This window comes from Etheostoma spectabile, chromosome 3, assembly GCF_008692095.1.
Source record: "Etheostoma spectabile isolate EspeVRDwgs_2016 chromosome 3, UIUC_Espe_1.0, whole genome shotgun sequence".
Taxonomy (NCBI): domain Eukaryota; kingdom Metazoa; phylum Chordata; class Actinopteri; order Perciformes; family Percidae; genus Etheostoma; species Etheostoma spectabile.
The window spans coordinates 2,903,381-2,920,370 of NC_045735.1; the positions used below are offsets into that span (position 1 = coordinate 2,903,381).

Below are 16,990 nucleotides of genomic sequence, written 5' to 3' on the forward strand. Positions count from 1 at the left end.
CCACACACACACACACACACACCCTGACACACACATCCGTGCAGCTGAGTTTTCACACTTTAAACGACCTAAGCCCCCCGCAAACACACACAGGAGCACTTTACTAAAGAAAGCCTTGTGATTAGTCATAATGTAACTTATGACTAATCCTAAATGTAAATTTTAATAATAATTTTACACCTTAAGAATAACTTTCTGGGTGTGATTGCAGATTGCAAGTAATATTTTGACTTATCAAAACCGCAGATACTGTATGTGGTTTCCTACATTTTCACTAGTTGAACTGTCTAGAAGTAGAAGTGTGCAGTAACCTCTCCAGCAGCTCCATCAATTCTCACGTTAACAGTGTGTGTGTGCTGTTGACAGAAAGCGGGAGGACATTCACTCAGTATGAGTAAGTTCTCCCTCATGTGTGATGGAGCTCGGGGCCTCCAACCTTCCCTGTTTGCTCTGAACTGTAGGTTAACTGCTCTGCGGTGGATACTCAGCGCCATTAATGTTGAACGTGTAAGCAGGGCTGATGAGGATGAATGCCTTTCACTATTCTCTAAGATAGTTTAAGTAGATTTACTATCCTAATGAGGAACGACATGGGTCTATGTGTCATAAAACTAAGAAAACGTTTGACACAGTGAATTATGATCATTTATAAGGATTGATTCTTTCAAGTGATCTAAGTGATGTACACATAGCTGCCACTTGAGGCATATGTGCTTATATTAAGAGAATTCCCCAAACTGCAAGAGGAAACACCCAGCCAACTTCCAAATGTGTCAAACCAATGTTTGTGACTACATTTAAATGCCTTTGTGAAAACCCAAACCACCTCTTTCATTAATTGGCCACAGAAGATTTGGGGCTTGGTCTAATGTGACCACACAGCTTAATTCCTCCACATAATGAAGATATGCTTTTTAACACATTCAAAACAATACTACAACACATCACAAGAAGTTAAGGTCCAACTAAATAAACAATAAAACATAGCAACCAACACATTAAAGGGGGGAAATGTTTGTAGATGTCAAGGCCTTTTCCAGTTAAACTGAATCACCGTTTTGGAATTTCCTGAACTGCAGACAAGCTTTTGAGAAAATGTTTCACAGTTAAATTTAAACATGCCAGTACAACATTACACGTTTGCAAAGTCTTCAGAATGTCCAGGACTTTAGAACCCAGAAATATACTTGACTAAAAGATTCCAACTCAGGGTCCACTTACTAGCTTTTTCTGGAGCTTTCAATTGGATTGCTTTGTCTTTAACCCTTGGGGTGGCCTCCCGGGTCAAAAACTGACAACAAATTGACATTTTTGTCCTTTTTTCAGACTTTATTTTAGTTTTCACTAACACAAGCTTACTATCACTAGTTTTACACTATTTTTTGGAATTCATGGTCAATAACCCTCGTTTCTATAGAATTATACCTAATATTTGAGTTAAAAAAGCACAAATTATGAATAATGTTGACTAATAGTTAAGATCAGAGGAACGTACAGATGAGTTTAGTCAAGATTGAAAGTGATCAATTGTATTTGCAAAGCGCGTTGTAAGGAATCCAATCCATTTTTTTGGGTAATTTGGTTAAAAAGAAACCCATATTTCTGATACAGACATTTTTTAAAGGCGTCGTTGTTGACCCAAGGACAACAGGAGGGTTAAAGCAAACATGGATGAGAAGTCTTACAAATGACATACAGTACTACTAAGCCACTAAGGGCATGCCATGTTAACAGATCAATGTCCATGACAACTGAGCAAATTTCATCTAATGATGAGAATTATATGATACAGTTGAAAGCTAAAGAAAAATTCTAGTGAGAAAATGTACTGTTGTTATGACAACTACTCAAAGCGCTTTTACATAGTAAAGGAACCATTCACCATTCACACAGTGTGGCCGAGGCTGCCACCTGCTCATCAGATAAACACTCACACACATTTATGCTCCAAAGGCGCAGCATCAGGGGCAACTCGCGGTTCAGTGTCTTGCCCAAGGACACTTTGACATGGGACTGCAGGGCCACAGATCGAACCACCAACCGATTGGCACTGAGCCACAGCCGCCCAAGTGGACCTTGAGTTGGGATTTTCTTTCAGATGTGTTCCTGGGTTGTAGCTCATGGCAATAATTAAAACAGCTGCAACATGTTAATAATTTTTTTTTGTAGCCTGGGGCAGAAAAAAACAGTACATACAACACTGAGATGTTATCAAGTTGTTATGATGAATGTAAGTTGTCATTTACGCTCTTTTTTGGTCTCCACCAACTCCTGAGGGAAATTCCTAGGTTGTAGAACCAAAACTATGAACTGTAAGACTTCTTTCTTGCCCTCCGCTCTATTTGGGTGAGAATTATCTTTGTGTTTGTCACTACAAGCAATACTTTTCACGTTATTGTTGATCTATTATTATAATTTTTTATTAATATAAAAATGTTCTATAGTGCAAAGCTGCACTATAGAACATTTTTATATTAATACTTTTTTTTGTGTTTTTGCGTGTTAGGTTACTAACACGCAAAAACACAACACTAGTTTTGAAGGTGCTCAACCTTTAGGCATCTCCATCTTTAAATAAAAATCAAATTAAAATGTACTAAATGTCATGATGCCATCTTGGCAGCCCTTCCCTTTCCCTGTTTGTGTGCATTGTTTTTTTCCTGTTTCCTCATGATCCCTCATGTTGCTCCCTCCTGCTCTGTGTCTGTGAGTTGTTGGCGTGGCTTATTTTGCAGACTGCGCCAGGTGAAGCTCATTCCCTAATCATTCCCAGCAGTTAAGGCCGGCTCTATGAGCTACTTGTTGCCAGATTGTACAGTCTACTAGTGTGGTTCCGTTGTAACTCCTGGCTCCCTGTGTAATTCTGTTTCCTGGTGTTCAAGCTTGTGTGGCTAATGTTAGGCCTGCCTGCCTGCCTGCCTGCCTGCCTGCCTGCCTGTCTACCTGCCTGCCTGCCTGCCTGCCTGTCTACCTGCTTACCAGCCTCTCTCTGGATGCAAGGAGTTCGAGTTCCCCTTCGAGGGGAACTCGAACTGCGTCGGTTACGACACTAAGGCGTTCCCATAGTGTCGTAACCGACGCAGTGTCTCGTTCCCTATCTCGGGAACAAGGTTACATACGTAACCGAGACGTTCCCCTTCGAGGGGAACTCGAACTGCGTCGGTTACGACACTAAGGCTTCCCATAGTGTCGTAACCGACGCAGTGTCTCGTTCCCCTATCTCGGGGAACAAGGGTTACATACGTAACCCGAGACGTCCCCTTCGAGGGAACGAACACTGCGTGGTTACGACACTATGGGACCGCCTTAGTGTCGTAACCGACGCAGTTCGAGTTCCCCTCGAAGGGTACAGGTTACCATACATAACCCTCGATTTTTCCCCACATGTTGGAATTATTTGTTGGACTCCCGAGGACGCCGTTACTACGTGATCGACACCACAAACATAAGACACTGGTTCACTGGGCACGCCCTGGAGAGCGCCCTGCACCCACCACTCACCACTGGATCCTGGACACGCCCCCTTGCCCCTTGCACTATTACTGTATATATTTATCTTTAATAAATCACTTACAATTTTTTCCTGTGTGTCACGTCTGTTTTTGGGTCCAACTTCCAGTGCCATTCCATAACACTAAAGCGTGCTTGTGCAATGTGTTGGTCAGCCATTAACAGCTTCACACTAGGGCTGCACATTATATTGTTTTTTATTGTCATCGCAATATCAACTGGTGCAATTAAAAACACATCGGGAAAAGCTGCGACATGTCGTAAAAGACGCTCAAGGATTTTTTTTGTGTTAATTGAAAGAGAATATCAACAGAAAACTGCACATCAAAATTTTACTTGTTCTTTTTTTTAGTGCTCAGTAAATTTTGGAAATGATTGCCTTTTATTTATTTTAAATTCAACAAGCAATTATTTTTGTACTTTAGAAAAACGATTAAAGCAGCAGAAATGCAGAATTGAGTACACGTTTATTTATCGCAATATATATCGTTATCGCAATATTCAACAACGTTACCGCGTATCACATATTTTCCTCATATTGTGCAGCCCTACTTTACACTGCAGGTCTGAGGAGGTGAGTAGAGACAAAAATCTCCACCTTGTCTGAGACGCACTGACGCCATTTAAGGATCAACATGGGCCAGGAGTGAAAATGGCCAATCAGTGACTAGAAATTAAGCAGTGTGGAGAATAAGTAAGGGGCTGACACTGTATCCAGCTAATAAGAAAAGAGCCTCTGCTCCGCCATTTTGAATGTAAAAGAAACAAGGATGTCTAGAACAGATGGAGTAAGAAATGTGGTGGCGTGCATTAGCCAGACCCCCACCTCCTCCAAATTACACAAGGACATGTTTTGCCAGGGAGAGAAAAGGCCAGACTCTTAACACTGTAAATCTGACACCCCCTCACTCCTTCAACCACAACACCAACAGCAGCTACGCTTCATATGAGTGAAATCGAAGCAGTTTTACCACTGCACCACTTTGAAGATGAACCACGTTTTCAGCCTGACAAGCAGCTGAGGTGTCCGAGACACGCAGCCTAAAGGACTGATAAGGAGGTGAAAATGAAAGGACTATTCAGCAACCAACATTTCGAGCTGGACAAAATCACTGAATTGGCAGGAAAATGTAAGAGCAACACATCAGTTTATGCATGGATGTCTAAATAATTTATTCAGATATGTGGGGTCATTTTCAGCAATGCAAGATACAGATTCAAAATTTGAAAAAAGCAGCTCCCAATGCCCGACAGCAAGAAAATGACATGCACTGTTGAACTCTGGATGATATAATAACAGCACATTTATATGTCCACGATGTTGTGAAAATATTGTGTAATTGCACAAGCCATTCATGCTGTGAATAGTCAGATTTTTCCCATTTAATACTGCAACATCTTTTGAACTTGTATTCACTATCATAAAAAACCTGATTTCACAAATGTGTAAAAATCAACATCTGAAATTAATTTTTGTATTTTCTCCAACCCTGTTGCCTGAAAATGCCAAATAATCAGAAAAGTGGACAACATTGCAACTTTTCACTTTGAGAAACCAACAGGGAGTTGCTGATTTTCTTGCATATCCGTGTTAACCTGTAAATCTCTGAGTATCTCCAAAACACCTAGTTTTCATAAGCTAAAACAATAGCCCTGTAATAAGCTATGATATTTTTTGAGAACATCAGATGAGTCTTTGAACTGTTTTATTTAGCAGCAGAAGTATTCAGTGATTTTTTTTTCAATTCATGAAGGACGTAAGAACAGTGAAAAAAAGCAGAGTCATGGATCATTTGGAGATACATGGTTTTAACTTGACAGCGAGAATTTGCACTTTTTTTGTCCAAAGAAATTCTGCTGTGAAAACAGTTAAGACTGTTAACGTAAAAGTGTTCCGTTAATGCCGTTCCAGCAATGTTCCGTTAATGTAATACTTATGGCACACTAAGGAATGCAAGCGTGACATTTTAATTTACAACCATATACACAAATATACAATATATTATACTTAAGATAGAATGCATTGCAGTTAGGGATTCCGTGGATGATAGAATTACCTCTATAGGTATAACATACACCTATAGAGGTAATTATTATTGTGGTTGCATAAACTGTGTTTTTTTGTCGAAAATCCCAGGAGCAGGGTAAGAACTATCACACTAATGAAATTATATGAGAATAGGGTATACAGTCCGTTTTTTATATAAATATTAAGAGACCGTGTTGAGTCGTGTGGATACTGGTGTTCACCAGTGATCACCAAATGGAAATCCTATTTCCCAGTCCAACACTGGTGTCACAGTGACTGCAGCTACAACCTCCTCCTGCTCCGACCACGTGACGGTGGGAGTGTGTCTAGGTTCAATTCCCCTCTAGAACCTCAGCTCAATTCAGCTGCTATAAAAAAAAAAAAAATCTAACTTTTTGATTGCGGATACTTGTAGAGGTGCTGCATGGGTCTAGCACAGTGAGGACTGCCGTTCCCCCAGTGGAGAGGACACTGAAGGAGCACAGAGGTCAGGCTGAGCTGAGAGCAAAGCAGGAGGTAAGAGCCGCCCGAGATCCCTAACACTGATCCACTAACTTATTTACTTGGGATTATTCAATTTTCTATGGGGTCTAGTGTGTTTCTGCCAAGCTAAAGCTTGTCAAAACTGAAAAATTAAATTAGATTTGGTACAACTCTGCATGAAACAGCTTTTTCTGACCCACTATTGCTCACATTAGTGGAGACATTTCTGCAGGTTTGCCACCTACATTCACAACAGTTATTCTGCATGGCTTTGGCCTTATGGCCATGGGGCAAACATTGTGTGTAACATGCATGTAAATATGCATTTAAATATATATCTCAGTCCAGTCTGGTTTTTCTCGCATGATATTAGAGCTGTGTGGTTTATCCCTCAATTTTCCCTTAGGTATAAAATGTCTGTCTGCCAGACTTTCCAGGCTCTGAATAAATTCTGGCTTTGTTATAATTGGGTTCTGGTTAATTTGACTGATTATCTAATTGCATCTGACAGAATAAGGGCATTTACTGAGATAAATGCAGCCACACCTTGCTTTCTGTGGTGTGGAGAGATACCAGTGTACTCACCTAAACACACCCAGTTGTCATTCTACAGCTAATAGTTAAATCATCAAGCAAATTAAATGAAAAACGTGAAAGATATTTAAAAAATAGATAATAAAAACGACTTATAGACTTTAGATGGGAGTAAATTAAGCAGGGGATGGATGTTTAGAGTGTAAGTGGGGCAGGGTGAGAATGTGTGTGTAGTTTAAAGTTTGAGGTTGAAGAATAAAACACGGCTACATCTCCAGCAGTTGGGGAGAGCCGCAGTTGAGTGTCTGTCAGCAGCGCTATCAGGCTGCTCAGGAGAGGCAGCGGAGCAGAGCTGCAGACACACACGCGGCCGAATGACAAACGGTGGCCGTTCATTCGCTCATGTCACCAACAGATATATAAGTCACACTGGCACCTGATTCATAGACGCTCCGCGGACGCAGACTTCATTTACTGCAAAACCACAAGCGCATATTTCACCAGCAAATACAGCCTGTAGCCTACAGCGGGGCCTACCCAGCACCGAGAGCCTGCATGTCTGCAGAGTGATCTGCACGCACGCGCGCACACGCACACACACACACGCACACACACACACACACACACACACACACACACACACACACACACACGCACAACGTGCCACAGCATAACCAGCTTGGCTTGGTGCTGTGGCGATTTTCAAGAGGTTATGAGGCTTGAAAGTAGCCTATAGGATGACTGATTAAAACGCATGGATAGAACCGATTGAGCCTTTATTGCGTGAGAATTCGATTTTCTTTAAATAAGAATTTAGTCATTTCTATAAATCGACCCGTTCTTTGATCCTCCGTATTGCCCAGGCCAACCTGCTGCTCGAGAAAAACAAAAACGTAACTCTTCAACGGCCATCTGTTGCGGTTCTTCAACGTCAGAGGTTCCGAGAACCATAATAATTCAAAGACCAACAACTGATCAAAAATAATTAATTAAATCGTAACAAATAATACAGAATTGGGTTTGGGGCACAATTCGTACATTATCAGTAAGCCTAACATAACAAAGAGCCAAATGAACACAGGCAATGAACTCCAGAGAACTGTTAAGGATGAGAAGTGTAGAATTTTCTTTATTGAAGACTAAAGTCTTCTGTAAATATTAAAGGTCAGTAAAATTGTAGGCTATTACTCTGGAGACACTGTACAGTCGGCCTACATCATACCATTACTTTTTCAAGGTCGACCAATCGCCATTTATCTATTGGCTAAGAGAAAGAATATTTATTTGGACTGATTATAGATTGTTTACGAGGAATATAGCCTAGGCCTACTGTAGGTTATTTCATATTAAATATGACCTGGTATTCTTGGTAAATAATTTTAATAACACATAGCCCATTGCTGATCAGAAGTATTATCTCGTTTGGTGATAACAGTGTTTTAGTGGTAAATTATTTTTGGATAAAATAGCCTAATTCTCAAGAATCGGATTCAACTCCTGAAGCAGCTGAAGGCTGGAGTTATCTTTTTGACAGAAGGCCTATGTTATTACACTAAGGTAACATGTATATTCGGCTATGCTGTTTATGTTTTGGTGCATTGTGGCCATGTCTGTGCCACCTGTGTGTCAGCATCAATTCAGGTGAAGGAAGGCTTGCTGCCACCCTGCTGACCTGAAGTAACACGTGGAGACACACTTAATATAGACTGGTCCATAGGAGGCCGGTCATGGTTTCAAGGTATACCACGGCTTTAAAAAGTCATGATTTCAAAACCACTCAAACTTTCCGTCCTAACATTCCTGCTGTATGAGCTGCTTTTTTTTTTTTGAGTCACCAAAGACAGAAAGTGCAGTTTAGTAATCCGTCTCCCTGCCAGTGTGCAGGGTGTTTAATAATTGAATACATTATGTTCAATGGGAAAAAAGTTGTTTTATACCCAGACATTTCAAAATAACACATTACACATAAAGTTGTAATTGCAATACCGCAATAACGTGAAAGAGTGATATTTATGCTGAAGGTTATCATACCGTCAGAATTTCATACCGGCCCATGCCTGCTGATCCATGCAGGCAATTACATTAAAATGACCAAATAATAGGTCCCCAAAACTAGATCATGTGGAAAATGATTGTAGGCTACTGTAAAGTAGGGCCTATTGCAAAAGTGCATGTTGGCTGAATGAGACGGATAGGGCCTACTAAATGTAGCCTATATGGTGGATGTTACCAAAGCTCAGAGGAGGCACGGTCCGCCTGGAAGGCACTGTACCCCGGCTGCAGCAGCAGGGCCAGCCCGATGGAAGAGACGGGGACAAACCACTCTCCCCCTGCTGCCTTCACACACATAGAGTGGGCTGAGCAACTGTGTATGCAACGTGTGTGTGTGTGTGTGTGTGTGTGTACCGGTATGTGTGTGTGTACCGGTATGTGTGTGTGTGTGTGTGTGTGTGTGTGTGTGTGTGTGTGTGTGTGTGTGTGTGTGTGTGTGTGTGTGTGTCTGTGTGTGTCTGTGATTCCATGAAAACATCACAGTGAGTTCACTGCACAGGCGCAGAACGCAGCTCGATGCTGGAGAAGCTGAAAGGCACTAAGGCAGCCGAACCGTCCGTTCACTGACACTTGGCCGCGGACAGCCGCCGCTAGTGAGCCTCCAGATTCCCGCCCGAGTCCACAGGCGCTTTAAAAACAAAACCCAAAAAAACACGTGCAAACGCCGTGGGAAGGGAAACACCCCGCTGTTAGCAGGCTGAAGACAGAGCTGCGGTGCACAGGGATGGATTTAAGCAGATGATAGCTGACTGCACGAGGTACAGTAAAGACACGTCTGCGCTTCTGATAACCTGCACTGTAAATGCATTATCTGCTGATTATCTGCTTGCTTGTAAACAGCGCTGTCTGTTCCAGACGGGTGTATTACAGAGGGCAACAGGGCTTTAAAATACAGTGTCATTCATCCAGGGACTTATCAACTGTGATAATTAGACTACTGAACTCCCACGGCACGACAATCGGATATGGAAGATTTGAATCTGACAGTTATGGGCCGAGACCGGCGGAGGGAGGGAGAGAGAGAGGAGTGTAAAGTAGGCTGAGGTGGTCCAGCAAATTAAAATAATACCGAGGCTTCCTTTCTTTGTTTAATGTAGGCCTACACTGCTTATTGGTTTGTAGACATTTTTACATTACATTGTTATTGTAATGTAATAACATCATAATCAAATGCAAAAATATTGGTCTAATTCACAGATAAAGGCTAGCCTATATTTTATTCTTTTTTTTTTTACAATTTAAAATAATAGTTTTTTTTTTACCACATTATTACAATTATAATAAAAATCCTTATTATTATTAGGCCTGTTAATACCATTATTATTATTATTATTATTATTATTATTATTTTTAGGCTATAGCATGATTAGGCCCACAACATTTTAATTGCCGTATTGGCAGGTATTAGCAGATGGTAATTTGAACGTAGCCTAGTACAATTGTGGCGTGACTATATTAGTTTAAATTCATGTTTTACTTTTTAAATATATATTTTTTGTAAATATGGAGGATGGCGTTGAAAGGGTTTTCATGTTCGTTTCATAAGTATCCTAAAGTAGCCCTCGACAAGGCATTGGGAAGGCTATTTTTTTAGAAGCAGGATGGACACTGAGGTCACTGTAGGAGTTTCTGTGACCAGTGGCCATTGCAATCCATTGTTTTATTTTTTTTAAATGCGCAATGTTGTTGTTAGGTTAAACGCCAGACCTTGGCTTTAATCTATGGCGACTTTTCAAAAGTAATTTCAGTTCCAGTATGGTTGTGGCGGATTTGCATTGAAAGTGTGATTAAATACTGTCATACTATGCAGTTGAATTGAGATGTTGGAAAATGTATGTTTATGTGCTCTATTTAGGCTACATATTTATCATCTAACAGTGTTTGTTGTTGTGCTCAGGCCTTTATGCATCAGAACTGCAGACACAAAATGGCGGCACATTGCCATAACTTTATTACAGCTGTTTCAGTTAACACGTCTCATATCTCATATACAAGACACACACACACACACACATACACACACACATATGTTTTTCAGGCTTTTAGTATACATTTGCTAATTAAATGTCTGCACTGTATTAACATTTTTGCACTGAATATTGTGATCATTAATAATGTGGTGCAGAATGTAATGTATAGGCTACTTATGGTGGCCAGACCACGTGACTTCCACCAACAGCATGTAAAATAGCAGTGGATCTTTACATGAAATGTTTAGTCAAATGTGTAATTAGAATATCTGACAGCACGTTTGAACAGAACTGCAGTTTTTATTTACTTACATTTTTTTTCTTCTTTTTTCGGACAGTGTTGACATGTAATAAAATAGCGTAGTGTGTGTAGGAAGATGTGCCCTGAATAGTTTTCGGATTGAGTGTCCTGAGTGACAGTAACAAAAACAGGGTTCTGGCTCGTGCTGCTTAAACAGCACCAGTGAAAGGACCTGTTTCACAGTGTAAAAAAAAAAAGGCTCTGTGGTCATTTCCCTGTCGGCCCTTATCTTTATTAGCGTTCACAAATGTCTCCATCAGTTTACACTGGACGCCGCCTCTCTACTTTCATGGCTAAGAGAGTGGACCCTCTGTGTTTACAGGCCCACATCCCTTGTGTGCAACCCTCAGGAATGAACAGCACTTGGCTTTCAGGGGCAGGGAGAAGAAAGCAACAGGTTTTACACTGACGTACAGTTCTTTGGGTAGTTTTTGCCTGGTTCTTCTGAAAGATTGGTAGCTGGTATAATTGAGAACATTATTAAGGAGAGTGATGAGAACTTGTGGTCAGTGTGAAATACAGCTGAAACATGATCAAACTAACTATAGTTGTTATGTGAAAATATGCAAGCGGGAAGTGTTGAAATGCTTTTAAATGCACGCTAGAAAAGAGCATTTTTAATAAAGTACATGTCTTTGTAGCAGAAAGAACGGATTTGTTAATTCCTTTACCAATAGTTCCAGCCTCAGAACTAGCTCTCAGAAAACAGTGTTTGCAGTCTGGGACCAAGATGACACCCCTGAGAGTCGGAGGCCGACGTGTAGCTCGGAGCAGCCGCAGCAGCGAGATGAGACACAGACACAGATGTGGGGTTATGAAGCAGTGTGAAAGACAATCTGCAGTGGTTCCATAGGCGTGAGAGACAGAGGGACTTATGGCCGTCAACGTAATGACAAGGATAAATACATCCTCCATTTTTACTCGCTCTATGTTAGTTTCACCCATTTTTCCATTGTTTTTTTCCTTTCCTGTTTAAAAAAAAACAGTCTAATCCATCTAGTTTGAAACTGCTTTAGGGGCCCTGCGTGTTTCATAATTCAATTAAAAATTGCCCTTCGGATGCTCTAGTTTTTGTGTTACTGCACGTTTCTTCTCATGCAAGCACAGTTGCATTTTTACTACATGTGTGATAACAGTATGTCAGTGTGATTTGGTGCTGAGGCTTTGATCCAGAGTCTCTTCCACAAATCTGAAATAAAACCTGAGCGTTTTACTAGCCGACTACCCGTCATGGAGCTAAACAGTTTGTACGAACTAAGGTTCGCGTGAGACGATTAGTAGGTGCTGTGTTTGTCTAGATACTGGATGAAACCATACTGCTCAGTAAAATTTGTGCAAGATTTTATGAGCTCTTGATGCCTAAGAGGAGCAGATGAGTAAATGCTAAACTGATGTGTGAAGGTTGCCCCATTGCATGATGGGATACAATGAAGGCTGTTCACAGTGAAACAGTGTTAACCTTTTGACTTATGCTGTGCCACCTCGATGCTGAACAACAAATGGCTGCAGACCCTAAAATAGATGAAATTTACATAGTGATTTTGTAGTGTGAAGGCTAACACCTTTTACTGTATATCATTACTGATTTTAGATGGTTTTTGTATTATCCATATTTATATTAATTATACAGTATACAAAATGGTTGAAACCAGATTAGAGATTTTTTATTGTTCATATCTTAATATGTGGGATTAGTTCTGTCCATATTGAATCTAAAGTAAAATATAGCATAAAGAGCAGCCAGGAGAGTGGGAGACAAATAGTGTCAACAGCAATATTTCAAAATTTGATCTTAAATTGTGTCAACTGATCTTTTTTTTAATTATTTTATAAGGAAGTCCCAGTGGGATCTAAAACCTCTTTTACAAGTGAGACCTGGCCAAGGTGGCAGCCGTATAAAACCACAACATATAAAAAAAAAACATGTTAAAATGTTAACAAATTACGTATGAGGTTTCCCCGCATTTTTTATGTTTACATTCTATAATAAGCCACTAGTTCTTGGCTCAAGTTAACTCATTATTTTACATCGCCAAGCGACTTTGCCAGACTTTGTCCCCAACAGCAGCAACTTGTGGCCGGACACCTAGTCCAATCCAAACAAGTGACCTTGTTTTTGCTGAAGAAACATGCATACTTGTATTACAAACACATGCTGATGTAGCTGAGACAAGAGAAAAACATTTGCTTATTTTGATATTAATGAATGTAGATTAATTCAAGCCACTGCTAAATGAGTTGCTACAAAGCTAATTAAGACTATCAGCTCCGCACAACTCTCTCTGTAGTTGTCAGTATGGCTCTGTTCAGAATCTTGTACCATCCGGTGACTTTCCCGCACAGAAGCTGGAGTAAAGATAATGACCTCTTTTGAAGAGTCCATCATATTTTTTAATCTTTTGTGTCCTCCTTGGCTGCTAGCAACTGTGTGGAGGAGGGGGGAGGGTGCGCGGTCACGGAAGGCTTGTATCATGTGGACGCGCCGATAGTTTTGCTGTCACATAAATCTTGGAGGTAAATAAGGAGTAGTTTAGAGTTAAGAACTGCAGCTCCGGAGAGAAAAACGGGACTAGAAAGAATATTAAATGATGTCAGTTACCTAAAATAACATAAAAATAAAAAAAGAATACAAAGAAATCATCTATAATTTCTCACAGGCAAGTCAAATCTTACCACAGCTGTACAATGCTTTTTAGGCAAAGGTTGTTACATTGTTACATATTTACATAATTCCTAATTTTGTCTGTATTCACAGTAAAAAAATTGAGCAATCCAGAGTTAATAGTTCCTGCGCACACTCCTGGTGACAGAACCTCATGTTCATTGACAAAAGGCAGTGCAACAACATATTGTGGTGAGCACTTACATGGAGCTTCTATAGGATATACTCAAGATTTTTAATATATAAATATATATACTAAGATTTGAACTTTTTTTACACATTTTTCACATATCTTGTTAAATTTAACTTTTTAAGGAATTTAACTGATCTCTGATCCCATATGTTTCATATCACAATGTTGAAAACCAGCTTTCTGTATAGCGATTTTTTTCTAGAGCAATGTGTAAAAAGATAATTTGGCATTAAAGCTAAAATGTTCGCTTTTTGAAATTCCTCAAATCTTTTTTGAAAAAAAACCCTTAACTTTTAGATGGGTTGTACGACTTGTTTTAGTTTGAAATGAAATTTTGTAATACCGCTTTTTGAGTAGAGTAGGAGTGTTGTTTGGTCTTTGACGGCAGTGACCAATTGTGGCTTTCTACAATTACTGATAGTATTAGATTCACACCATGTACTATTGGCATTGGAGAGTCTACATTCTATCTGAAAGGTGTCACATGCCAGGTTGTGCGACATTGCTGTTTTCACAGCTACTCACTGATTACTCTGACAGCTAAATATTTTTTCTGATCCCGCAGAGATGCTGCAGGAGAAGCTTTCAGCTGTGACGGATGAATGTATGAGCCGGGTCCAGGCCGGCGGGGGGACTGATCTCCTTCCAGACCAGTCACAACTGGGCCTGTCCACAGCTCCCACCATTCCCAGTTCCAGTGAGCCCGACCAGGTACGCATGGAGACCCTTTAGTCCACATGGTAAAAACACACAGTGGCCTCTTATGGCTGCAGTTTGTAGACAAGGGATAATTTCTCTAGATAGTTAGAACTTAATTAAAATGGAATGACAAGTTTTTGGGGATTTGGATTTTTAAATAAAATATAAATCAAAACATCTCTCAAGCAAAGTTCAGGAGAAAGCAACAGTGGAAAAATCTGTTTACACTAAATGGTTTACAGTACAGTACCCAAACTTAGCTCTTTTTGATAAATCTTTGTAAGGTGTCAAAACACATAAAATACTTACACTAAAAAGATGGAAGACTTTAAATTTGACATTCATGTATACCGAAGATGATTTATACATTGCTCTGTAGTGCAGTTATATGCAAATACTTTATATGGCATGGTGTTTTTCTTGATACCCTTTTGCTATTATGTTGTGGTGATGTGGAGTGTGTATGGGTGTGTGTGTGTGTGTGTGTGTGTGTGTGTGAGAGAGAGAGAGCGTAACAGTGATTTCCGCTCTCTTTCAGAACATTGAGAACATTAAGGTTGTTCTTCATGAAAGGGAGTTGTGGAAGAAGTTCCATGAGGCCGGCACCGAGATGATCATCACTAAAGCAGGCAGGTTAGTAAAGCAGCGAACACACCATCAGTCACGGTACAGTCTAGACCCAAAAAAGGGGAAATCGTTAGTTAGTTCCAGATTAAGAATAGGTCACAAAGCCTGTATTCTTAATTTAAACATGTTTCTAATCCCAAAAATACAAAAATATAATGTTTTTCTTGTAATTCTATTATTTTGTATGTGTGCTTTGTGTTAGCCTAGCTCATCTATTAGTTCCATTATTAGAAATGACCTTAATAATCAGTGCTGGAAAAAGTATTCATATCTTTTACGTGAGTTAAATTAGCACACCGTACAAATATTGTTACAAGTAAAAGTCCTGTTTTTTTTGTTGTTTTTTTATTCTTGATACATTAACATGTAAAGATCATGTCATTGTTGTAGTTTTAAGTACTGCATGTAAGGTTGGGTAGTTTAATATAAGTAAGGCAGCATTTAAAAACATAAGTTTTGTATGTAAAATCTGAATATGTATAGTAACTAGTCAAACAAATGTAGTGGAGTAAAGAATTAAAAAAAATCCTTAGAAATGGAGTATTGTATAAAATAGCAGAACTTTTAAATACTCAAGTAAAGAACAAATACTTAATTTAGTTAAGTAACGTAGTTCAGTAAATTAGTAGTTACTTTCCACGACTGTTGCTTAATAAATCAATAATGATTTCACACACCACACAAAAATGGAATTTAGATCAAAGCTACAAATAACAACCAATTACAAGACAAGTGATGCAGTGCCCTTAATAAGCCTTTCCTCAAAGACAAAAACTTGGAAAATGTTGTATGTATATTCATAGTCACTACAGTATATACCAAAAGCTGCTCCTATTCTTTATACATTTGTGGAAAATTATAGAGAAAGCGATATTCATGTGATGGATTCATTCTCTAAAATGAGAATCGTACCTTTCTGTGACCATCTGTTTAGACAGCTAACAGTATACATAGTAACATATAGCAGTTATATATTTGTCTTTAAGGAAGAGACAGAAAGTTCCTGCAGCAGTGACTACATAATTGAAAACACAAATGACTGCTTGGCTTGTTGGATTTAATGCGACCTGAGGATTAGATAGTGAGGCCTTTGGACATTAACCAGAGAATGAATAGACTCTCAAATCGACCTCCGCCTCTCATTCCTCATGGGATGTTTTTTTTCCAGTAAAAAAATGTAAAAGGTCACCACATTTTTTCCTTAATGCTGCATAACCGTAAGAGATGGGCTTTCCCTTGTCCAGCTGATAAAGTGGACTCTGAATCCTTAAAGCCCTTTGAAGAGCTGTGCAGTGGTTTAGTGGTTTAGCTGTGCAGCTGTGCTGGGAAACCTGTCTGGGTTTACCTACTGTCAAGTCTGCAGCAGACACGCTAAAGGTCACACAAAAACTGGCTACACCCTTCAGAAGAAACAGCTCTGAAAATGTACTAAAACTAAATGATATCAACACCAGACTGAAATATTCAAGTACAGTTGTGATCATAAGTTTACAGGCCCATGCTTAAGTTGACTAAAAAGAGGAATAAAAAAATCATGTTTTGGAAATTTATCTTAATGCCTAATTAAAAAATGAGATAAAATACACCAATTCTCTTTGTGAATGAATAATGTATTGTAAATAAATAAATGTTCTTCCTTAAAATACAGGGGGCATAAGTATACACACCCCTATGTTAAATTCCCATAGAGGCAGGCAGACTTTTATTATTAAAGGCCAGTTATTTTATGGATTAGGATACTATGCATCCTGAAGTTCCCTCGGCCTTTGGAATTAAAATAGCCCCATATTATCACATACCCTTCACCATACCTAGAGATTGGCATGGAATACTTTCCATAAGATCATCTCTCAATGCAAACCAAACCAGCTATTAGTCTAACTGAAATAAAACCCTGCCAATCTCTAGGTATGGTGAAGGGTATGTGATG

General features: G+C 39.5%; 1 protein-coding gene and 1 long non-coding RNA gene across 3 annotated transcripts in view; one reads left to right on the forward strand and one right to left on the reverse strand.

The window, feature by feature from the left end:
* LOC116678344 (uncharacterized) overlaps positions 1-6,095 on the reverse strand; it is a 13,421-nt gene extending 7,326 nt beyond the window's left edge. The window contains exon 1 of the long non-coding RNA XR_004329222.1: positions 6,083-6,095. This is a non-coding gene — a long non-coding RNA (uncharacterized LOC116678344). The remainder of the gene's footprint in view (positions 1-6,082) is intronic.
* The window catches only part of tbx4 (T-box transcription factor 4), a 28,694-nt gene continuing 17,633 nt past the window's right edge, over positions 5,930-16,990 (forward strand). Inside the window, exons 1-3 of one of the 2 annotated variants that reach the window (XM_032508279.1) lie at positions 5,930-6,055; positions 14,300-14,445; positions 14,972-15,066. In XM_032508279.1, the coding sequence (XP_032364170.1) occupies positions 14,302-14,445; positions 14,972-15,066 (239 nt within the window). In that variant the 5' untranslated portion in view covers positions 5,930-6,055; positions 14,300-14,301. Of the gene's footprint in view, positions 6,056-9,112; positions 9,367-14,299; positions 14,446-14,971; positions 15,067-16,990 lie in introns of those variants that run through there. The other variant, XM_032508272.1, reaches the window with a different exon arrangement.